We start from the raw sequence: 25,291 nt of genomic DNA, 5'->3' as shown, positions 1-25,291 counted from the left end.
AGGACTTTCCACTGATGAATTCATTCAGACGAGCAGACAGGAGGATCATTTCAGTGATGAAATCCCATTTCAAAAGACAAAATATCAGCACAGTTGACATGATATAGGGAACCAGCACAACCGTGAGAGATCTACTACAGCAAAGATCTTTTAATGGTCCCAAATATACCGAACAACTAAGAGTACACTCATGTGAAAGAAAAGAAAATGAAGATATGACAAAAATCGATCACATCTAGAGTTCCACTCAATCTTTAATCAAGACGGGCTTACAAATTTTCCAAAAAATCTGCAGTTTTGAAGGGCAAAAAAAGGGTAAAACTATCTCCCCCCACTGAGGTTTTAAAAACCTGTTCAAGTGCGGCTGAAAACGTCCTGAACATTTAAAGGCAGGTCTCTTATGTCATTTTAAAAAATGAGAGAGGAGAACAACAGAATAAGAAAAAGGAGGGAACTGCTGGCTTTGAAAGAGGAAGAACTTCCGCTGAGCCACGAGAACAACGGTGACATCTTAAACAATGACGACCCAGACTTCTTTGCTCCGTAGTGTCCCGTCTGGCCCTAGAAACTCGAAAATAAAAGAAAGAAGAAAAAAAAAAACAGCAACAGAAAAAAAGGGTTGAGAGAAAGAAATGGAGATGGAGTCAGCAAAGGTGAGTGGTGGTTTTGGACTGGCTGGCCCAGTTCGGGTCATGTGAGGTCCTTCCCTGAGAGGGGGGGCAGTGTGTCCTGGTCCAAGCCTGGGACGCTCTGTGGGGCAACAGTTTGAGTGTCTGCGAGTGACTGACTGACTGTGTGTGTGGTCTTTTTTTACCCCCCAGTACTTTTAGCTGTCAAAATTCATGTCTTATTAAATCCTTTTTTATTATTCTTTGTCCGGACCAGTTTCATCTCGTCTTCGATCTCTCCATCCATTTCACGAGTCTCTCTCTTTCTTGCAGATTGGCACTTGGACAAACTCCACGTGGAGACATTCACCTTTTCGCTCTGTGACCGTATCTTCTCCATCTCTTGCTCTCCCTTTCTCCGTTCCTCACATGGCACCCCTTGGACTCCTGCGGGGGGCTGCATTCATTCATTTATCCATTCATTTGTTTATTCATTCACTTTGTTTCAGTTTTGAGTTCTAGGCTGAGCGCTGCAATAGTCTCTGGATGAAGCTCCCTTTGAGCATGACTGTGCTGATTGACGAGGGAGTGCCTTAGGAGCTCAGCTTGGACTTCTTGGACAGCGGAGGACTTTCTTCTTTACTGTCTGCGTCTTCTTCATCCTCGTCCTCTTCGTCGTCGTCAGGGTAGTCCACCAACCCCACAAGTCCTCCCTGGAATTGGAGCGAGATGGCGATAAAAATTAAGTAACCGGTAAGAAAGAAGCGTTTCAAAACATTGTTGGATCTGTTGGAATCGGTGTGATTACCTTAGTGGTGACAGCTGTCATAGGGGGGGAGCTCCGGGCTCCTGTCCCGGGAGAACTTGGAGAACCAGGTGAACCGGGGTGGAGGGATGCGGCCGGGGGAGAGGACAGACTGGCCTTTGGGGAGCTGGAGAAGGAGAGTTTAAAACTGGGGCTCTGTCGTCCTGAGAGGCTCGCCTTCCCTGTCGGCACCTCCTTCTCTTCAGAGTCTTTCACTTGGGAACGAAAATAAACAATCAAAGCTCAACAAGCAATGTCAGTGGCATTTTGCAATCAAAGAGGGGATCATAAGTTGGTCATCAACATTATGCCGCCTGTATGTAGCAGTAACGTACGTTTTTTCCTCTCCATGAACTTGCTGATAGGATCCATCAGGTCCTCGTCACTCTTCATCTTATCTGAGGGCGGCACTACAGCTTCACCATCCTCCAAGTCTTCCTCATCTGTGTTGAACCACATCTCCTCTTCATCTTCCAGCGTCCGTGCATCCCTGCGAAAACGGTGATTTCTCAGAATCGACCGCATACTGGAGACAAGCAGGAGGACACAAAAGATACAATCTTTAAATGGTACTTCCACATAAAAGTATCTATTACATGCACAAGAAATTCCAGTCCACAAAAAGAAATTGTAATGGTCAATTATTAGGGGTGGAAAAAGTTGACAAAGATGCAAACCCCTCGGTGGGAGCATTTTTTAAATACTATCAAAATATTGCTTTACAGTTGAATTTAGGATGAGGATATAGGGAGAATAAAATCCACCCCATACCGTTTTTCTCTCGCTCTCTCTCTCTACACTTCAGCTGTCTCAGGCCAAGAATAATTTAAGAATAATTTAATTATTCATAATAATATAAACAAAAAACAATAAATATGAAAATAGTAATTCTACTGCACTGTGAAAAGAGAACAATATATAATTTATATCAATATAAAATATTTTATTAAATTATAAAAGAAAATCAATAAGGAAATATAATACTATAAAAATACTATTGTACTGTAAAATACAAAAATAGTAAAATAATAATATTTTTTAGATTGCCATACCAGCATCTATGGCTATTTTCATGTCAAATTCAATGTACAAGAAACAAGTAGTACTGACAAACAATTAACCAACTCGCATCATTAAACAAATATTCTATTTTTACTGCATTATTTGATGAAAAAAAAAAAAAGATTCCTAGCGAAAAAACATTTAAATATCCATTAGAGAATGAGTAAAAGCATTAACCAGTATAATAATTATTTTATTTTACAGCACTGCATTAAAATACTAATATTATTGCTGTCAAACATTAAAAGGATATTTCACCAAAAAATTTAATTAGATGTTTATCTGCTTAACCCAGGGCATCCAAGATGTAGGTGATGGTTTCTTCAGTAGAACACAAACAAAGATTTTTAACTCAAACCGTTGCAGTCTGTCAATCATAAGGGAATCATGGCTTTGATGATCAAAAAAAAGAAAAAAAAATTATGCCCTGCAGCTCATGATGATCATGACGTTTTTTTATTATCAAAGCACTGATTCCCATTCACTTCCATTTCATAATTGACAGACTGCAACAGTTTGAATTAAAAATCTGTTCTACTGAAGAAACAGTCACCTACAGGTGCATCTCAAATTAGAATGTCATGGAAAAGTTCATTTATTTCAGTAATTCAACTTAAATTGTGAAACTTGTGTATTAAATAATTTCAATGAACACAGACTGAAGTAGTTTACGTCTTTGGTTCTTTTAATTGTGATATTTTGGCTCACATTTAACAAAAACCCAATTTACTTCGACAAATTAGAATACTTCATTTTTTGTGAATTGTTGGCCTTCTGGAAAGTATGTTCATTTACTGTACATGTACTCAATACATGGTAGGGCTATTTTGCTTTAATTACTGCCTCGGTTCGGCGTGGCATGGAGGTGATCAGTTTGTGGCACTGCTGAGGTGGTATGGAAGCCTAGGTTTCTTTGACAGTGGCCTTCATCTCATCTGCATTTTTTTGGTCTCTTGTTTCTCATTTTCCTCTTGACAATAGCCCATAGATACTCTCTTGGGTTCAGGTCTGGTGAGTTTGCTGGCCAGTCAAGCACACAAACATCATGGTGAACATAACACTGGATTTCAAGCAACTTGGGCTATGAGCTTCTCCCCCTTCCCCCAGACTCTAGGGTCTTGGTTTCCAAATGAAATCCAAAACTTGCTCTCATCTGAAGAGAGGACTTTGGACCAATGGGCCAACAGTACAGCTCTTCTTCTCCTTAGCCCAGGTAAGACGCCTGATGTTGTCTGTGGTTCAGCGGTGTCTTAACAAGAAGAATACAACAACTGTAGCCAAATTCTTTGACACGTCTGTATGCCTTGACCCCAGCCTCAGTCCATTCCTTGTGAAGTTCACTCAAATTCTTGAAATGGATTTTCCTTGACAAACCTCATAAGTCTGCGTTTCTCTCGGTTGGTTATGAATCTTTTTCTTCCACACTTTTTCCTTCCACTCAACTTTCTGTTTACATGCTTGGATACAGCACTCTGTGAACAGCCAGCTTCTTTGCCAATGAATGTTTGTCAATGATTGTCTTCTGGACAACTGTCAGATCAGCAGTCTTCCCCATGATCGTGTAGCCCAGTGAACCAAACTGAGAGAAAATTTTAAAGGCTCAGGAAACCTTTGCAGGTGTGTTGAGTTGATTAGTTGATTGGCATGTCACCTTATTCTAATTTGTTGAGATAGTGAATTGGTGGGTTTTTGTTAAATGGGAGGCAAAATCACCACAATTAAAAGAACCAAAGACTTAAACTACTTCAGTCTGTGTGCACTGAATGTAATACACAAGTTTCACAATTTTAGTTGAAATACTGAAATGAACTTTTCCACGATTGTAATTTTTTGAGACGACCAGTACATCTTGGAGGCCCTGGGGGTTAGCAGATAAACATCAAATTCAAATTTTTGGGTGAACTGTCCCTTTAAACCACAGAGCTTTAATTTAGCAAAAAACACAGGAGAATTTAAATCATATCATTTATAAACCGTTACAAATTTGGTAACTGCAGGGAAATAATCCTCCTACTATATGAGGATCCATCTAACAATAATAGTCTGAAGTGACCACTGACCTGTCAAGTTTAGGGTTGTCCTGCCTTTCTCTCTGCTGTTCATATCGAAGCTTAAGACCCTTAAATGTCTGAACATAGTCTACATCCTCCAGGGCCTTCCAGTAGTTCTCTATGATATGAGCCGTCAGCGACTTCACATCCTCCTACACACAGAACACAGCAATTACACACAAAATAAACAATGTGCATTCAAAAACATTTCGAGATTTGATGATTAGATGAATGTACTCACCACTCTGACATACTCAAACATCTCTATAATGGCTGAGTTGATGAGGTTGTATCTGGATCCATTGTTGAGGAAAGCTTTGACCACTGGCTCAAACAGGAAGTTCCTCATTATGTATCTGTTATAAAACTCGTCCTTGAGCCCAATGATTTTTCTCATGAAACGCAAAGCACCTGGACAAGTGAAATGAGTGAGAAAGGTACAGAGAGATTTAACAGCCAAGCTATAATTGATGTCTGTCAGCAGGGTAATATTGCATGCTTGGTGTTTATCCAAAATAAATTAGTGCCTGTTAATAATGCTTCTGGCCCTGAATGCAGAATTCTTTGGCATGTGTTGAAATGACAGTGTAACAGTAATCATTATCAGAGCAATTCATAGCAGAAATGGATCAGCATCACAGAGTGTTCGTGTTATTGATTGTGCGGTTTGAAGGCTTTGATGGTGGAAAGTAATTACTCCCCATGTCTGCCATTTGTCCAGCTCTACTTCTCTAAAAGTCTAGAGTTCTAAGTCTTCCCACGTTTTTCCATACTTACAGTATCAAAAATACAACTAAGTTAACCTAATCAGTGTTGTAATAATTAAAAAGGTATTCAATATTTTAAGCTAAAAAAAGTAAATGAAATCTTTTACAATTATTCAATTTGATTAATCTAAAACATCAACATAAATATGTTGGGCATCTAATTAAAACAGACTTAAGTGGATCTACTGAAATTACTATCTGTAAAAGCAAAACTTAAAAATAAATTAAAAATAAAGACAATATTAAAATAAAAAAAAAATAATAAAAAAACATTTAAAAAATATTTTTTTTGTATATTTTATTTATATAATTTTTCTTAAAATACAAAATACAATTTAAAACTAAAATTACTAAAACAGTACATAAACAGTATATAAATAATACTAAAATAATTTGATCTAAGCACAAAGGATAAGACTGGTAATATAAGAATGGGATTTATAAATCTATACTGAAAAACATTTGATGAAACAATTAGACATTGTATGCAGAATTTCTATATATACACATTTACATTTTTATAAAAAAAAATTATATTATATATATATATATATATATATATATATATATATATATATATATATATATATATATATATATAAAAATTTAACATTTACATTAATTTAAAACTTTTTACATTGTTGGTGGTAAGAGCAAGTGAAATATTAGGAGGACACTTAGAAATCTGAGCTACTGGCCAAACCGGACAAGCGTTAAAAAAAAAAAAAAAATTCATTCTGTTAGCAATTAAAAACAAATGACCCCACTAACTTATTGTCCCTGATTTTCTTTTTCAAGATAAAGCAGTGCATAAAAACATCAAAATGCTTCAGGGGGGAAAAAGTCCTCTTTGCCACTAATAGAAAGAATTTTGATCAGTAATATTATTGTCTTTTAAACATCACAATTACATCTGGATAGACAAAAACAAAAATCCCACCCTACTATATTTTCTGCTGAATATTCAGTTTCACATGTGGCTTATGTCTCATGTGTTTGCGTGCACATACTCACATAAGGCTAAGAAAGCGTGTTGAGATGCGGTGAGCACCAGTACTCTGCGGAGGATGTCTTTGTTGATGATGTAGTTCTTAATGTGATACGTGTGATGCTCCACACAGAAAGTGAGCAGCTCTACGATCAAAGCCAGCAGCTGACATGTCTGGAAATCATCTGACAAGACAAACACACACACACCGTGAGAAGTCTGTAGTGGTCAGGTCTTTAAATATATATGCAAAATGTAAATTGAGAAATGAATCCAAAAGGCTGCCTACACATTCAGTCTGCATGCATCCTACAAGCTTGTGCAAAAACTATTACCTTTGCTGGGTTTTTCTTCTGTGGTGTTGGCAAGAAGTGGAGCAGAGAGCACATGCATGCAATGCTTATAGAAGAAACTCAAGAACTCGGTCTTCTCAGTTTTCTGAAAGGAATCAACCAAAAGGCATGTTTCGCTACATTCAGATGAATAACAGTAAAAAGGAGGTACTATGCACCAAATATATAGTGATATTAAAACATGTCTCACATTAGCAGTTGCCAGCATGTTCTCTGGGTCCACTAGTGTCCTGAGCAACCCCATTAGCTGTACAGCTCCACCCAACTCTGGATCCGTGTCACAGATCATATGCTCAATAATCAAATTTATCAACAGAATGTCCTGTAAAATAAAGACAAGTAGTGATAAAGACAGGTAGCTGAAAGACTCACAAGAGTCAGCAGGTATGTGGCATATGACTTACATCGTCATTCTGCTGAGACTCCTGCATAACAAACTCTCGCACCATTGAGGGGTTGTACTCCACCAGGTAAGAGAAGATATCAGTGGCTGCTCCACGCACCTGAACATCATCCATGCCCTTTAACACAATGCACCCGTGTTCATAAAAATAAAGCAAGAGCAAGCTAAATTTAGTCTTCATTGAGAGCAAAGTTGAAGTTAGAGACTGGTTAGAAGTTAGAAACCTGACAGTAAATCTCTTCTTTGGAATAGCAAGTAAATCTTACAAGAATAACTTCCAGCGCTGGCAGGATACCCATGTTGAACAGCGTTTTGAAGAATGCATCTCTGTTCTGTGGTTGTAACGTTTGTGAGAACGCACAGAACTCCTTCAGGAAATTTACCTGAATGTGACAAACAATATCAACCTGTCTGTATCCATTGTTTTGAGTAGGAGGTTAACACATCCATTAGTAATCTGCTTCATACCAGCTCGTGCCGTTTGTCGTCATCTGTGGCTTCATCAGTTAGCTGTGCAAAGAGCTCAGTCAAAAACTTCTCATCGTCCTGAAAACAAAAGCATAAGAAATATCATTTCTGGTCACACACACACACACACACACACACACACATGTATATATATATATATATATAACACACACAAAACTAGTTTATAAATGCTTTAAAGCCTATAACAATAGAAAATGTACATTTGGATACAATTATACAATAGAAGTTAAACATTTAAAATATTTTAAGCCAGTATTCACATTAATTCTCATAATTAAATTATTTACACAGCATAATACATCCATGCAGCACACTGTGTGAACTGCGACCATAAATAATTCTGTTTAGCCAGATACATCACAATAAACCTGCTTCTTGATAAATGTTAATTTATAGGTGCCTATATACATTATCCTGATGTCATTCGAGCACACCATAAAGCTGTAGATCACAGAGTGGCTTAAAACAGTTCTGCAACATCAATTGAGGTTGACATATTTGATAAATGGAGGTTAAACACATGACTGATACTGTATTTTACTGCATTAATTGTCATGGACAAAAGATCACACCTCAAAAAAAGGGGAACAAGTCAAGTGAATCAAAACATGGTTTGCGATTACGCTGCCATGGGAAAGTTCTTCTAATTGCTCAGACAATCATCACAAAAAGCTTTTACCATCTATGGTTGGTTTATTCAACATCTAGGTGTTAATGGGATATGGCAATATTAAAACAATATTGTGCCATAACAAGCACATTCATCTGCAAAGATGGACAAACAACCATACTGAACTGAAGCTGTCTGGAGGTTGGAGAAAAGAATCATCCAGCACGCCAGCCAAGCGTTTGTCTCATCACATGATATGGCTCTAAAGTCCATGATGGTGCTGTTTCCATGGCAACAAGCCCCCTCCCCTACCTCCAATCCCAGTATAAAACAATTCCACTGTTAGGTTTAGGTGAGAAGCACGTATCAAACCATTTCCATGCACAACTGTTTAATAGCCACAACTGAAGTAATATCTAACTTGATGAAAAGGGCATTAAAAATACTCTGACTTGTCAATGCATCATAAATACTCTACAATTACTCCCACTTGAAACTCGTCATTGAGGCAAATACCATTGCCGATTTTCTACTAAATAATGAAATGTACATAGTGCAAGCAGTTAGCACTGTTATCTTTAAATCTGTTATCTAGATCTGCAGCCCTTTATTTTTAGTGTGGAAAACATATGACCTTTAAAACTAAAAGCCAAAGTACAGCCCACCATGTGCATCTCATCAAGAGCAATGAGATGGTCTCCGGTAAATCAAACGGGGAAATATTAGTAGCTGCATCAAACATGTATTCACTGACTTCTCTGCAAACAGGGTTTTCTGCTGAGGATGCAATGAATTTGAGAGGGACAAAGCTGCTGTAGAAAAGCCACAATGACACACAGCAAGCCTGACTGTGTGCGTTACCAGTGAGGTATGATGTTAGAAGGCTTTGTGAAAAGTTAATCTACAGCTTCCTTCAACTAGTTTAGCCCCTGAACAGCATTTCAACTCAACCGCCAATGTGCAAAGTTCACAGCTGGACACATATAAATGATTGAGTATGAAAACCCACCTGCAGCATGCCAACAATCTCCACTTTGTTGAAGAAGATGAAGGAGTGCAGGGTGGAGAGCATGTTTTCTTCAAAGACAGAGGGGGTGGGGAGCACCATGTCCTGAATATACTGCACCCGGTACGTCTGGTGAATCTTCTGCCGCAGCTCCGGGTCTGAAATGGGAATGACCTCTTTAAACCGTGCCGTGGTGGTGAGGAACTCTCGATGCCGCCGTGGTTGGGGTAGCGAAGGATCGAACTCCAGACATCCGATCACATCCATGATGCATTCTTCAGAGAACATGACTTCGAAGAGGGCCGTGCGGTTGAGGAGAAAAATGCCTTTGATGATGTCGTAGAGGTGATGCAGGCCTTCTCGGTTCTCCAAGTCCTCGCACACTCGGAACAGCTCCAGCAGTTTGCGGATATAGCCCTCGTTCTCCAGCGCTAGGGCCAGTTTTTCCCGCCGTAACGGAGAAGGTAAGGATGACGCCACTAGCTCGGCCACTTCCTCCAGCCGTGAGAGCTCGCACGGCGGAAGTTCGAGACCAGGAGAGGACATGTCATCAAAGCGCTCCTCTTCAGACTCATCTATCAGCTCCTGGGTGATGTCTACAGAGGGGTCCTTTCCCTGGACCTGTAGACACAAAAATAAAGGCTTTCAGAGTAAAGCAAAACATACTAAGAGAAAATATTATAATTTTATATCACAAACATAATCACCTGACATATCTTCTCCCAGATCTCATCGCAACCTGCCTTTTCCTGGAAGCTGAGGGCCAGGTCATAGTTTTCAGCCTCGGACCATACTATTAATGTGTCCTTCAAAGACAAAACACAAATAACATGAACAAATAACATGAACAAATACCAAAAGAGGAAGAGCAAGTGATGCACAAGCACTAATATTCAGGGATCTACAGTTTAATGCAAAAGACCACAGGCAAAAAACTTTTGTTCATGCACAGGTCAATTTTACAACCGTAGACTTTTGTTTATGATATTATCTTTTTGAGCCTGTAGATTTCAATTACAATACATATCTTTTATTATGAACATTTACTGAACTGCAACTTAGGTTTACTTTTAAACCCATACATCATTTTATAGAGAAACCATGTTAAAATGAAAGTATGAAACGTGATGCAATATTATTTAACATTTATTTGTACATCTCTCAATATTTATTGTATTGTATTATGGTCTTGCACCCCATAAACAAAAATATAGAACTCTGATCATAATTCTAAGTATTTAAGTATCATCTGACATGTGATTAGAAGATATAGAGTGAAAATAAAATGAATAAAATGAGCCACAGATGCTTGACGTATCCAAAAATTCCAAACTTACATTTTTTTGTCTAAAAGTTCTAACTATTACTGTTCTATTTTAAAATGTTTTCATATAGCAGGCTTCACAGGGCTACTGTACTGTGATTAATTAACTATGGAATTTTGATGATATTTATAATTTCATATTTTCCCAATTTACCTCTGATGTCTTGCATCTTACAAGATATATATGTACTTGCCCTTTAACCTAGATATTAAGTGCCACTGATTACGAATTATGTCCACAAAAACAGTTATGAGCTCTGTCAACAATATGATGTCACAACATTTCAAACGCACCTGCTGTTTCTGATAGGCGGTGTTAGGGTTGATTTTGGACTCCAGCAGCAGTGACCCTGTTTTAAAAAACCGGCACATCTTACTTGCAGTCAACGAAAAGTGGCCCTGTACATCGTCTTTGTAGTGTCTGCAAACCTACCATCACTTTCGGCGCGCACCAGGAGAGACATGCCTTTCAGCCTCTCCACGTAGGCGGATGACACATGTCCCGTCCCCCGATCATCCCACTGGCGGTCCTCATTCAGAGTGTACACTTTTACTCGTCTACGAGTGTCAGTCATCCTTGCAAGTAACTCTCAAGCAGGCTTTTGCCCTTGATATAATAAATATCAACGTCCTCGTCGGCTTGAAAGGTGCTACAGAATCTGCTATCAACTTGAAGCTGAAATGTATAGTATTCACTGGCAAGATGTCGCGAAGAAAATGCAGTATGTTGTTGTGGGGTCTTTCACAGTAAAGTTATGCAGTCCAGAAGAATTATTCTGACCAGTTTAGCGATGGTCAGGTAGCTAGCTGTTGTGTGCAGCAGAGACTCTCCACAACATACTCAATATTTTCAACTTTTTATAAACTGAACGACGAAAGCCAGACCACGGACGCAGAATGTTTATTTTCCTCCGTGCTCCTTTACTTTAAACAAGCTAGGCTATGCTAATGCTGCGACTAATTCAGTCAAAAGGGGTTAGCGTAGCTAGCGCCTCTGCTAGCAGGCTATCTCCTCGCGCGAATCATTTTAACCCAGAAATGTTCGAAACGCATGCGAATGAACTCCAAAGACGCACCGAAAACGCTATTTAATCATTATACTTGCGAGCGGTAGGGGAAAAGGCGGGAAGGCTCTTGTATAAAGCGGCGCGTTCATAATAAGCTAAGCTATATTTTCTCCAAGTATTCCGCCATATTCTGGCTAAGGGCCGCGGATGGACCAGCCTGTCTCTTATATAGAGATAAACACTCCCTGATGTAACTAACCGAATAGACTCACTCGTTTCACTTTCCGGGAGGGCGAATGGCCAGCGAGACCGTCGAGCACCATGAAATAGCAGCTTCTTAACGAAAAGTAATTATTAGCCCCACTGTAAAGATTCGGCCATCTTGGGTCCCCTCAGAAAGCCGCTACGGGGTTTCCTGTGCTGCAGGCGCAGGGCCGACACAGTTTAAAGACACAGTGCGCCAAAATGACCAGCGCAGACACACTGGTGTTTCATAACACCAGATACTCACTGCTGGTGGAAAAGAAAGGGCCATGGAGAGGAATGTGAATGAGGATGAAAATAAGCGCGAAAACGTACAGCTCCTTGAACTAATTACTGCTATAGCCCTCTTAAGACAATAAACCTTACTGCTTTTGCCATTCTGTTGAAAGAAATGGAGCTAGATGTGTTGTGCAGTTGTGCTGCTGTTTTAGTTTCTGTAAACAAAGTGCAGTACACTAGTTTAATTAATTCCAGTCATTATAAGTAACTGGGCAACTAGCCCAACCAATCCTATTCTGCTGTTGGTCAACCAGTCTAGTCTGAGCTTTGGAATAGGGTTAACCAAGTAAGCAGTCATTATAATATCACAGCCAGTGTGGTCAACCAGACATGATTGCACCACCAGCTCAAATATTATGAAACTGTAAAATTGATTTACTAACTACATTTTAGGGTTGCTTGTCCATGCAAAACTCGCCACCACAAATGCTAAGGTGTTGGTGTCTCCAGAGCTCTGTTATATGGTTGCTAGTGTGTTGTGGATTGTTATGCGGTGTGCAGGGTGAGTGATTTCCTAATTCAGCCTCTGTTAACAGAAATGTTAAAGTCAGCATGAAATGAACATTCACCTTATCTCTACAAAATGATCTTATTGTGAACTATTTATCCATCCATGTGTTTGTTTGTTTATTAATACATTTTAACCTAATGATTTTTAATCAAAATGTCATAATTTAACTACATTTCTTACAAATTATCTCAAGCAAAAACTGATGGAACCAATTCGTCTTACATTTTTCCGATAATGTGTTTTACTCTTATGTATGTCACATTATGAAGTAAAAGATCTGTTGCTTCTTGTTATGTCATGAGTTTATGGTGGAAACAGATGGACAAACACAGTCATAGCAAATTATTACTATTTTAAGTTTTGAGTTGGTGCTATCAAATGTTATTTTTTCATACAATCTGCTTTCACTAAGGACTGATTTCACTTCTTGTTTGTATATGTACGTACATATATAAATATTTCTATAAAAATCACAAATGTGTGTGATAAACACTGCAGTTTCCCATTCAGAAATTGGGCTAAGAAGCACAGATCAAGTCAGACTGACCATGCCAGTTAAGGGTTAAATTGCAAATCTGTTACAAAAATTGTTGTGGCTTTATCTTACACTTCTATCTAGTATTATTGTGTTTATTGGTACATTAAAGTTTTGTTCTCAGCCTCAGCTGTTTCCTTAGTTGCCCAGTAACTGTCATAAACAGAATGAATGCACTTCCTCACAAGTTGGTAAGTAATTTCCAATAACATCGAAACTACACAGTGGATCATATAACCCACAGAACGAAAAAAAAGAAAAAAAAACTGTTTGGGGTTTCCAATACCAGCACAAAGCAAATATCGGTGCAAAAAGTATTGGTAGCCTACTGGTCTTAGTGATTACACAATTACCGCTTATACAATTTAATACTTCATTACAAGACAGATGTTGATCGGATTTTTAAACAAACTATAATGAAAGCCCCAGGGATAACATGAACTTATAAATGATTTTGTACTACAGAGTAGAATTTGTTCAAGAAGTTCTTATTGGAACAATTAACAGTGTAGCTTATAAACGTACATTCATGCCACAGTAAGTGTACAAAAACAGAACAATCATGCTGCACTGTATAATCTTATTCGCATTTGTTTCAGAAGACACCCAATGCTTTTAGACTTAAACTTTCCCCATGTTTCTTAACAAAATTAGTTTTTTATCTGTAATTCTAGTTTTCACTAAAATCTGATTTTGACTCATGGTCAGGATAAATAATTTTGAAGCATCTATTTAAGTTAAAAGCAACCAGGTCGGAATGTCATTAAAAAAAATTCAATCCTAATATACTTTAAGGTCTAATTTATTACTGTGATGAAGCTGAATTTGTAACAGTCTTCAGTGTTATATCCTTCAGAAATCAATCTTACATATTGGGGCACTTCTGCTTAATCTTGATTTCTATACTCTTTTTTTTTTTTCATTATTCTTTGATTAATTAGATGGAAAGAACTGAAATAGAACTCTTTTGTAAAACTGTCCATTTAGATCAATCTAATCCATCTGTGCTGAATACAAGCATTTCATTCTATAAAAAAAAATTCTTAATGACACCTAACTTTAGAACATTAATGTATGTTAAAAGAAAGAAAACAAAATAGTACTGCCATCAAAACCTTGTGTGAGAAGATGTTTTATTATTTTCCAGTTGTGACTACTGGATACATACACAAAACAGATAGGGCCAACAAAATCTGTAATGGCACGGAGGACAAAAGTTGGGATATAAAATGACTCCGAACCATCTCCATAATCTGAAACGTGTGCATTTTTACTTCACTGAATTAAAGAACAATTAAACCACAATTTTTAAAAAACAACCGAAAAAAAACATCAATTGAGAGGGATTGAAAAAAATCCTTAACCCTTTCCCTCCCCCAATTTTACACTTTAGTCTGATAAATACCCAAGTCCCTAACTCCGGTTACAAAAATGCAAAATATTTTGAATCTATGCTTTGACTTACTGACTAAATAAGCTCAACAAAATCTGAACTAAGCAACATCACTTCACCACTTAGCTCATCTATGTTTGTCCAGTGATGCAGCGTAGTTCTGATAGATTTGGGGACTTGCATCAGAAATAATTCAACCATTAACACTCCTTATTTCCCCGCCTGCTGGGCTTGGCGCCTCAGCAGCACGTAGATCTTTTCTTTGATCCAGTCTTTGTTGTAGGGCTGGTAGGTTTGTGTGTCTGCCCTGTACCTGTTTAAATGACCAGAGAATAGGAAAATCACTACATTGTATAAAAAAATTGGGTACCTTTGTACATGACTGATGAGATGCTGTGTTAATTTACTTACACAAGACAGCTGAGGTCAGCGAGATCATCGACAAAGTCGAATAACTGGCTTATGTCATATGTGATGGAGGGACTGTTGGGGTTCATTCTCTTCAGATGCTCTTCATACATCTTACATACTCCTTTTATTAAAGAGAAAAGAAAGAATGCAGCATTAGAATTGTTCATTAAATCAATCTCGCCCTTTATGATCAAAATAACTATTCTACCTTCCATGCATTCGTTGACAGACTCATAATCTGCATATGTTCTGCCTTCTGGTCTCTTGGTGGGCTGCACCAGCAGAATTGTGTGAGACTGAAAATCAGAAAGAAAAAAGCAAGTGTTAATAGATATTACATTCATTTTAAATTGTTTACATATTTTATAGACGTAAAAGCTGGATTAAAAACACTGCACATATAAATACATAAACCAGATGTGACCCGATTATGTGAAGCCCTTACTGCCAGTAACGGCTGTGAAAATAGAACATAAATAATTTCAAATGAATGTCATCTTAATCTGACATTTAATCCACTCGTCCTTGTTTGACATATGAACTAAGTAAATTTAAAGATAACTCGAACGATCAACAAGAATCTCTGACATAAGACCCTGGAAACAGCAGCTGTTGAACTGCAACCCTCCCCCAAAACAAAACAGCCCAGATGCTTCTTACAAATACGGTTACAACAACGGGTGAAATTAAACATACGTTTAAGTCATACTTTATATTAAGTGCATAACTTTGTATAAGGAAATCTAGAAATATTCCAGCAGCCTTCACAACTCGTTCATTTCGTGAATATTCGACGTTATGTTTGATGTTTTGTCGCTACATTGATGCTAGCTGCGCGCGTTCAATCACTTGAATATTTCTTAAACGTGTCATTGAAGCCGACGAAACACGGCTTTCTGACCAAGAAAACGCCTATAATATTCCCCAGAATACAAAATACAACAGTGAAATACTTACCATATCTGGTTCTGGTAACTAAAAGTTGCGCTGAAGGCTGTGGTAACCGCTGACGGCTAATCACGGAGAGCAGCTACAGAGAGAACAGAAATGTGCAACGAATATCCACTTCCGGTAGCGTCGATGACACGTTGAATTTTCAAAATTAAAGTCTTGTGACAAAATTGCGAAAATTGTGTACAGTTTTAAATTGTATTCATTTATTTTAGTTTGACTAGAAATGTCACGGCACTGGTAAATAGCAACAAATAATAATGGTTAAATTCTTATATTTTGTTCCCTTAAAAAGCAACAATTTATAATTGAATTGTACTGTGCAGACTTATGTTTTGCTTTTTTAATATCTTACTTTTTTAATTTTGTACTAAGCGTGACTTTTCTCAGGGACTACAGAAGAAAAATAGCCTTTTTGGCTAACTCAAAAGGCGCTTGATGTCACGTATATAGTTATAATTATGATTATTAAGATGCACTATTCCTGTTAAATAAACTACTTTTAAAAACTGCTTCCAAGACTCCTTCACATTTTGTACAAGCACATTTTTAGGTGAAATCATTAAGAATAAGTGTTCTTAGTTTGTGTTAACACTTTAATGGCATAGCAAGACAACTGAAGTACAAAGTGTGTATAAAGTATACAACTGAAGTACAAAGTGTACAGGTATAAAAACACAGAATGAAGAAAGGAAACCATATGTTAGCTTAATTCAGCAACAGCAATCTTATTTTCATGGAACTGGTGAAACTTCTCTATCTTGCGACTGTAAAAGTTTGTCTGTACTGTTTTGATACTGTCATGTTTGACAAATACTATGAAGTGAATGTGTTTCTCTGAATGTAAAATAAAAAGCTTGAGAGAGCAATTAATATTATTTTCCTCATTAAAACAAGATGCCTTTAATATCAGCATAAATGACTGAGTGTACCTTGAATAAACTAAACTGTTTTGTCTACATGTATGTGAGCTGGATTTGCTTGTTGTGGGATTTCAATGACCCTTCCTTTAAACCCTTTATGCACGGGATCTCACTCTATAACCTCTGACCCCACTGATCACTCTCCTGGATGTTGGCTCTCTTGGGGCAGAGCCTCTGGCAAAAGCCAAACATGACCGCTCACATTCGTCCTTGGAGGCAAAGTTATTGCCGTTCCCTTCACAACCACCGAACCAGAATTGTGAGCAAGAGCCAGAGGAAGAATCAAAGTAGAAACGAATTGTCCATTCATAACAGGATCCAACTTCTCGTGCCAAAAAGCACACACGAGCAGAGGGCTGACGGACTGGACTATAATCCTAAAAACAAAAAAGATAACATGTCGGAAAGAGTGTTCATACAAAAAATAAAATAACATGGGAGCATTAGATGGAGCATAGCATGAAAATCCATGAGCTGTTTTACGTTGTAGGGGTAATCAGGACATCCTGCTCTTTCAAAACCATTAGCAGCTGTTACTCCATCAAGGCAGCAGCCATATCTATCAACAAACACATTCACACAACATAAATAATAGAGTGAGATATAGTAATGTTCAGTTCATAGGTTGTGAAGTTGTCATTATATTGAATGGATTTGATTTATTAGAGAGAGTCAGCAATTTAAAAAAATTCTGTTTTTATATTATTATGTATATTTTATTTATATGATATTTATTATTTGTGGTCTTTTCAGTGATTCAAGTGTATCTGTGGGCAAATAATATAACTATATGTATGTACCTAGACCTATGACAGTCATCGTGAGCACAGCCGTCCCCACGAGGCCCTGAGGCAGCAGTGTGGCCGTCCGGACAGCAGCCATAATATGACTGGGCACAGTGTGGTCCAATCACTGGGGGGTATAGATCACTTGGTCTGTGAACTGTTAACAGAGCAAACGTAGAGCAGACATTCAGAACATACACAATAAAAATAAGCACATAAGTATTGGAAACAGAAATTCAAAACTGCTTTCAAATCATCTATATATTTGTGACAGCGTTTTAACCTGAGATTGCATCATGGGTATACAGCACAAATCCACGCAAAGAGCTTTCATAACCACTGGGCTCCTGCACGCTGGGCACCGCTAAAGAAAAGTAACACAGTACACAATGAGTCTCGTAGCAAAGGGCTTTTTTTTTTTTACATTTCATGCCACAGTCTGTCAAATATGAAGATTCCCTTCAAGTCTAATGACTGCTGAAAATTCAAATTTGCTGAATGTTAAAATATAGCTGCGAGCAGCAATTATTTAAAAAACTTAAGGGCTTTTAAGCACATGTGTGAAAAGGAGCTATGTTTTATTAGTCAAGCATGTTACGACGTATATCATAGACATCAGCACTTACAGTTACATGGTTTTTAAAGCTTTTTAACAGTTACATTGCCACCTATTGTCTGATTTCCAGAAAAGCTTGCATGCTTGTTTAGAATCATATGCCACATGTGCTCACCTATTTTTATGAAGTTCTGAGCTTTTGTTTTGGCGATATAGGCTTTTGCATGCACTTGATCATGCCCCTTTTCTAAATTACCCCATCATGCTAAAGTTTAAAGGTAAAGTTCAGTATTATTTTGATAATTATTGATCTAGTAAGTCTAAAGAATTGTTCTGCAGTGGTTTTGTTGAGATTCAGCAAAAAACCTAGAAATAGGTCACAAAAGTCTTTTTTTTATATATATAATCTTCAATAGTAAACAATTTGATTGACAGCAGTGGTCCTAGAGATAAAGTTGTTCAGAAAGAAGAGATCTATCACATGATCATGCAATATGCAGTCGGTTACACTCTTAAAAATGCAATTTGACCCCCCAGTGGCCTCGAAACGTGATGATGAACAAAACGAACTGTGATTGGTTGTTAGACATGTCAGTCAAACGGCCTCATGGGCGGGCCTTGGCCAATGAAAGCTGCCATGAATTCGAGACTTAGGTCTCTGCAGAGGAAAAGTGGGCGTTTATCACCATGTGGGTGTTTTCAAACTGCTGGGTGTTTCTGAATGCAAAAATACCTTGATCTAGTAACTCCCATTACTTTCTTGCAGAGACCTATACTTGATGAATTTCCCTACTTTCAGTCTGAAGGTCGCGGTACTACCATATCTCAAAGTTTTAAGTTTCTATGCTTTATAGTTTCTTAACAGTTACAATAGGGTTTCAGTGCTATGTACTTGAACCCCTAAACATATTTAAATAGAAAGCAGTTATTTTAAATTGTAATAATATTACACAATACAACAGTTTTCACTGTATTTTTGACCAGACAAAGATTAGAATACAACAAAACATTAATTCTTCTCTAAAAAAGATATATGGAAATACAGTCAGTGACCATGAAGAAACTAACTTTGTGCACCAGGGCAGGTCTGGGTGTTGCAGTTCTCCACAGCATGAGGTCTGGACAAAACAGAACATCTTTCATCTGGATACTGATTGTGATCCAAATCCATGCAAACCACTCTGCGCTCGCGAGTACCAGTTCCACAGCTACGAGAACACTGAAGGAGACAGGGAGAGAGGTATATGCTTAAAACTGATTGGATTTCTCCTTTACACCCTTCCTCTCCTTCCTTCTCTCACCAGGCTGAAGTCATTGATATAGTATCTAAAAACTTGGTGGCAAGATGATCTCTGACAGGATTTGACATCATGTGGACGTGTGAGACCCCTGCAGTGGTGCTCAGGGATGTGCTCTCCTCTGCCCCCGACACAGAACACCTCTCGTGTCTGCTGTCCCTCACCACACGTCACCGAACACTGCAGGAAACAAGAGAATAGAACAACAGTTAAAGTTAGAAAAAACAGAGCAACACCTCTATGAGAGCATGTGTCGATATTAATTAAATAGCTACATACATCACCAAAGGGACCAACACTGTACTCGGCACAGGGGTGGTCATTGCAGACCTTCTGGGAAGCTGGTTTCCTGAGGCCTTGTGCAGTGCAATGAGAGTCATCGACCGTTGCTGATGTTCTCTCATAAATACAGTACACACTACGGGTTTGCACTCCTCCACCACAGTGCAGTGAACACTCTGAAAAGGTGCTGTATGTGTACCTATAAACACAATCATTCACACTTTATTTTCATTTTGAAGCACTTTATATTTGTTTTATGGCTGTTGAATCGATCCAATTTCGGTTGCCAATAATCACAATTAATCGATTTGTCAGCCCTAATATTGAAAGCATTATACACAAAACAAGTAATAAAGAGAAAAAAAAATAGACAATATTACAAATAAGGTGCTTAACTACTAAATAAAATAATATTCAAAATGAAACAGTTTGTTTCTGTTTTCTTTCTGTTCCAATATGGTAAAAATTTTTTGGTAATATGCAGTTCTGAATTCAGTATTTTTTTTTTCTTGAATGAATCAGTATTTTGAAACAAATAATTTGAATTATACCGTTTTTGTTCCTTACTGAATCAAATAGGAGGTCTTTGAAGAACAAAAGTGGGCATTTCTAAGCTTGTGGGCGTTTTCAAACTGGTTGATGTTTCTAAAATATTGCCATGAAAATGACAAATCAGGTAACAGTCAAAAGCGGCCCTCCCATTAATGTCGTCCATAGACCTATGCTTGACTAAATCAGCTTTTTTTTTTTATCGGTTGATCCTCATAAAGACGGTCACTTATCGCTCCCTACTGACATATCAGTGTCACCTGCAGAAAGTGACTAAAAACCAACTCTCTGATACCAACACAGAAGTGACTTAAACTGTAATTTGTCAACTGGCTGCTAGAGGCTAGCTGCAAAACGGAGTCAATCCCATAGACTCCCCATGTTAGAATGTCCAACTTTACAGCCGAAAAAAACGTGTATAGCCTGGTTCCAAAAATTATTTTGGTCTATATAGCAAATTTTTCCCTTCATGACAACTGTGTGGGGGGTTTGATTTAATAACTCAACCGTTTAAATTATATTAAACCTTAAAATTCTGCATAATTAAAGGGTTAGTTCGCCCAAAAATGAAAATTATGTCATTAATAACTCACCCTTATGCTGTTCCAAACATGTAAGGCCTCCTTTTATCTTCGGAACACAGTTTAAGATATTTTAGAATTAGTCTGAGAGCTCTCAGTCCCTCCATTGAAGCTGTGTGTACGGTATACTGTCCATGTCCAGAAAGGTAAGAAAAACATCATCAAAGTAGTCCATGTGACATCAGAGGGTCCGTTGGAATTTTTTGAAGCATCGAAAATACATTTTGGTCCAAAAATAGCAAAAACAACGACTTTATTCGGCATTGTCTTCTCTTCCGTGTCTGTGTGAGAGAGAGTTCAAATCAAAGCAGCTGGATTTCCGGTTCGCGAACGAATCATTCAGTTCACCAAATCGAACTGAATCGTTTTAAACGGTTCGCATCTCTAATACGCATTAATCCACAAATGACTTAAGCTGTTAACTTTTTTTATGTGGTTGACACTCCCTCTGAGTTCAAACAAACCAATATCCCGGAGTAATTCATGTAATCAAACAGTACATTGACTGAACTGCTGTGATGAACACCGAGCCGAGCCAGATAACGAACAATAGACTGACTCGTTCACGAGTGAAGAACCGGTTGCATCGGTGTTCAGATCACCAGTAGTTCTTTCGGACAGTTCGATTCAATAAACCGGTTGAAGAAAACGGTTCACCAGTTCTTTTGCGCTCGACGTAATGGCGTCATTGGCGATGATTGCCCTTGATTCAAGCCTTCGGTTTACCCGCACCCATAACACTAGCACAGAATCAGTTCAGAATCAATCACCAAAAGAATCAGTTCAGTTCAGACGCTCTGTGTGTCGGTCTGCTTCACGCTGAATCACACATGTGCAGCATCATCAGCTCCTCGGTTCACGAATCGGACACGTCTGACAGAAACGGTTCTTCACTCGTGAACGAGTCAGTCTATTGTTCGTTATCTGGCTCGGCTCGGTGTTCATCACAGCAGTTCAGTCAATGTACTGTTTGAGTACATGAATTACTCTGGGATATTGGTGTGTTTGAACTCAGAGGGAGTGTCAGCCACATTAAAAAAGTTAACAGCTTAAGACATTTGTGGATTAATGCGTATTATAGATGCAAACCGTTTAAAACGATTCAGTTCGATTTGGTGAACTGAATGATTCGTTCGCGAACCGGAAATCCAGCTGCTTTGATTTGAACTCTCTTTCACACAGACACGGAAGAGAAGACAATGCTGAATAAAGTCGTCGTTTTTGCTATTTTTGGACCAAAATGTATTTTCGATGCTTCAAAAAATTCCAACGGACCCTCTGATGTCCCATGGACTACTTTGATGATGTTTTTCTTACCTTTCTGGACATGGACAGTATACCGTACACACAGCTTCAATGGAGGGACTGAGAGCTCTCGGACTAAATCTAAAATATCTTAAACTGTGTTCCGAAGATAAAAGGAGGCCTTACATGTTTGGAACAGCATAAGGGTGAGTTATTAATGACATAATTTTCATTTTTGGGTGAACTAACACTTTAAGGTGGATAGCCGCTGCGCTAGGTTGGCTTGGTTTCAGCAATCAGCTCCCGTCTCTTTGCCCATTTTAGATTATCCGGGAGCGCTGCCAAGATGGTGACGGCCAGCTCTGCCCACTTTGAGCTTCAAAAACACTCTTTAGAAACCTAGGGGTGACGTCACGGACACTACGTTTTACAATCTATGTGAAAAACACACAAGTGGAGAGTCTATAATATAATATAATATAATATAATATAATATAATTAAAAACAACAGAAAGTCATGAAAAAAAACATAAACAAAAAAGTATATTTCAAAAGAAGTATGAAGTGATACACGGATACATATTTTCATTTTACATGCATAAAAATGTACATATATTACTTGTAGGTTTCCAGAAGGGCAGATGTGACAGGACGAGAGTGATCCTCAAAACCCACAATCTCCCCATGGCTCACCGCCTTTCAGCAAAGATAAGGGTGTTAGAATGAACTGTTTGTGTGTGTGGTTTGGTGCTGTAGTCAGTGGACACATACTCTGCAGACTCCCTCCACACAGATGTCTCTGCGGCCCACATAGCATGGTGTGCCATCCACCACAGCAGGTCTGTGACGGTAGAAAAAGTTCTCTCCTCTGGGCACACACACCAGCTCACATGGGTCTGAAGCTGGGCCAAAACACAACAGGTCATGTGATTATATAAAGAGTCTCATCTTGGGACACCAGCACACTAAACTGCCTGAGGAAGGTTTTTGACCATGAAAACAAATGAGCGCTTCCAGAAGTTTCTAGCTTAACCACTGATTATAGCTAATTACATGTTAAATGCTTAATTTCTGCACAAAAGTCTTTCAATCGGTCTCAATTTAAGCCGCTGTGAAATAATCTTTTAAACAAAATGTTTTTTGTTCCAAAAATCCCTAAAAACAGATTATTTTGTTTTAAAAGGCATTTTATTTATATTTATATGTAAATATAACCAAATTTAATGAGGTTTATTATTAAAACAAGGAAATGGCAATGGGTAGACATTAATTAATTCAAGATATATTCCTTAAAACCAACCTATAATATATTAAATAAATATTTTTTCAGCTCAAAAACACAAATAAACGTACATAACATGTTTAGATCCTCATATTAAAACTGCATAATCAATAAAATGTTATTTAGCTAATGCTTTGTGTAATTTTCTACCTCCATAGTACGGCTGCCATGTGTAACGTTTCCCCTGGAACTCCGTTCGGTCAAATTCAGAACACTGTTCTTCACGGAAATCTCTGGATCCAACAGGGCATTCCTTTATAGAGGACACAAGCCATAGAAATATAGAAAAATAAATAAATAAGTTATTTATTTATTTGTATTTATTTTTTTTTGGGGGGGGGGTTAAGTTGTTTACCTGTGTGTTACACAGTTTGTAGGACTTGGATGGTCCAACGCAATTGTGCCCACCATCCGTCCTTAATATTGAAAAAGAGAGATTGAGTTATGAAGAAAAGGGTTCTGATAAAGAAAAGGTTTTCTCCTACCTCATAGTGTTGCAGACCCTGGTTCTCACTGCTACTCCAGTGCCACAGGTGCGGGTGCAGGCTCCGTACGGGCCATATTCACCCCAGTAATCATTAGACGGCTGCCTCGCCTACAATCAAACACATCATCTATCATGGTTGGGACAACCTGTCAATCTGACATAGACCGCACCATTTTCCATTAATCCACTAAACATCAATGGGGAATTGTTTTAGAAAGAAACACAGGGACAAAAAACACAGATGTGAACACAAATTTAGTAGATAAGCTTGTGTTTCATTTGTTACTCACACTGAAAACTGCAGAGATCAAGCACAGGATCGCAAGAAGAGAGTGGAGCATCATCTTCAATATACAAATAATACATTATTTTAATAAATGTTTCTATGCTGACCACAAATTATTCAGACTTCTATGATGAATGGTCACTTACCTTCTCAGTGTGTTACTTCGAATGTCCTAAGTTCACCCAGTCACAGCGAGAGAGTTGTGACACAGATGTCCATTTACTCAGGACTGAGTGCTCTCCCTTTGAACACCCCCTACACAAACTTACCAATACACACTACTCATATCAGGTTACGATTTACCCCTCTTGGGAGAATATCATCCAAGAATCTTATCATGATAAAAGGGAAATTAATCAGTGACTACGACACAAATTTCAAAATCTTAGTTTAAAAACTTCATCACACTTAATTATTGATTACTGTTTGGTTAAAATGAAAAACAGTTCTACACCACATATTTATTTAGACATTTTGGTTTAATTAAAATTTTAATTTCATCTTTCATTTTGCAGTCTTCTAGAAGAAAGGTCAAAGATCAAGTTTATATAGCATATTCCACAAAGCATTTTTCAAATCAGTTTTACAGAAAGATACAATTTGACAAGTCTATTAAAGGAATATTATAAATATAAAAATGTGTTTTGATGCTACAAACACGCAACTTTTGACTTCACAAGACATTAACTGATGCACTGGAGTCATATGGATAACTTGTAGATTATTTTATTAGCTGTTGATGACATAATGCTACATTTCTCCAAATTGATTCCAAAAAAAGAAACAAATTAATCTACATCTTGAATGACCTGAGGGTCAGAACAGTGTCAGCAAATGTACAATATTTGGGAAAACTATTCCTTTAATGGGTCCAAAAGTCCAAAATATTTTTTTAGAAAAAGAGAGAGAGCATTATTGTACAAGCATACGTGTGTATTGTGTGACAGATCTCACATTGAAGCTCTTTCAATGTTCTAACCATTCCTCTTAGTACCACTAAACATATAGTATTAAATCATAGGGGTGGAAGTGCTTTGTGACATTCAATCTTCTAAGCTGCTATTTTAGTCCCTGTCACTTTTCAGCAACCAAAATGACAGATGGTAGCTGTCATTGTTTAGGAGAATGCAGACTCTCTGTCACAACCTAACCTACAGGACTGGCTTCACTTCCACCCCAACAACTAATATTCAGACACCA

General features: G+C 37.9%; 3 protein-coding genes across 4 annotated transcripts; all 3 read right to left on the bottom strand.

Annotated features, from left to right (window-relative positions):
- Positions 1–236: 236 nt before the first annotated feature.
- Positions 237–11,928, bottom strand: smek1 (SMEK homolog 1, suppressor of mek1 (Dictyostelium)). Its single transcript, XM_052587167.1, has 15 exons — positions 10,900–11,928; positions 10,761–10,816; positions 9,850–9,948; positions 9,146–9,763; positions 7,506–7,583; positions 7,304–7,420; positions 7,039–7,155; positions 6,825–6,956; positions 6,617–6,719; positions 6,308–6,466; positions 4,768–4,937; positions 4,536–4,678; positions 1,749–1,939; positions 1,417–1,628; positions 237–1,321 (listed from the first exon to the last, which is right to left on the bottom strand). Exons 1-15 carry the CDS (start codon positions 11,039–11,041, stop codon positions 1,202–1,204), a joined length of 2,457 nt encoding a protein of 818 aa, XP_052443127.1. The 5' UTR covers positions 11,042–11,928; the 3' UTR covers positions 237–1,201.
- A 2,250-nt stretch (positions 11,929–14,178) lies between these two features.
- On the bottom strand, positions 14,179–15,976 carry erh (ERH mRNA splicing and mitosis factor). Its single transcript, XM_052587174.1, has 4 exons — positions 15,824–15,976; positions 15,075–15,162; positions 14,867–14,987; positions 14,179–14,768 (listed from the first exon to the last, which is right to left on the bottom strand). Exons 1-4 carry the CDS (start codon positions 15,824–15,826, stop codon positions 14,666–14,668), a joined length of 315 nt encoding a protein of 104 aa, XP_052443134.1. The 5' UTR covers positions 15,827–15,976; the 3' UTR covers positions 14,179–14,665.
- Positions 15,977–16,392: 416 nt separating this feature from the next.
- paplnb (papilin b, proteoglycan-like sulfated glycoprotein) lies at positions 16,393–24,653 on the bottom strand. Of its 2 annotated transcripts, XM_052587169.1 has the most exons (14): positions 24,238–24,653; positions 24,096–24,149; positions 23,804–23,913; positions 23,674–23,734; positions 23,469–23,571; positions 22,808–22,938; positions 22,656–22,732; positions 19,659–19,860; positions 19,383–19,559; positions 19,150–19,300; positions 17,809–17,889; positions 17,541–17,682; positions 17,224–17,299; positions 16,393–17,117 (listed from the first exon to the last, which is right to left on the bottom strand). In XM_052587169.1, exons 2-14 carry the CDS (start codon positions 24,147–24,149, stop codon positions 16,836–16,838), a joined length of 1,647 nt encoding a protein of 548 aa, XP_052443129.1. In that variant the 5' UTR covers positions 24,238–24,653; the 3' UTR covers positions 16,393–16,835. The 2 variants fall into 2 exon arrangements, with proteins under 2 accessions (XP_052443129.1, XP_052443130.1); XM_052587170.1 differs by having other exon boundaries at positions 24,096–24,653.
- Between the last annotated feature and the right edge of the window lie 638 nt (positions 24,654–25,291).

The sequence above is a fragment of the Carassius gibelio genome, chromosome B20 (genome assembly GCF_023724105.1).
Source record: "Carassius gibelio isolate Cgi1373 ecotype wild population from Czech Republic chromosome B20, carGib1.2-hapl.c, whole genome shotgun sequence".
Lineage (NCBI taxonomy): Eukaryota > Metazoa > Chordata > Actinopteri > Cypriniformes > Cyprinidae > Carassius > Carassius gibelio.
This window is presented reverse-complemented; position numbering and strand designations above follow the sequence as displayed.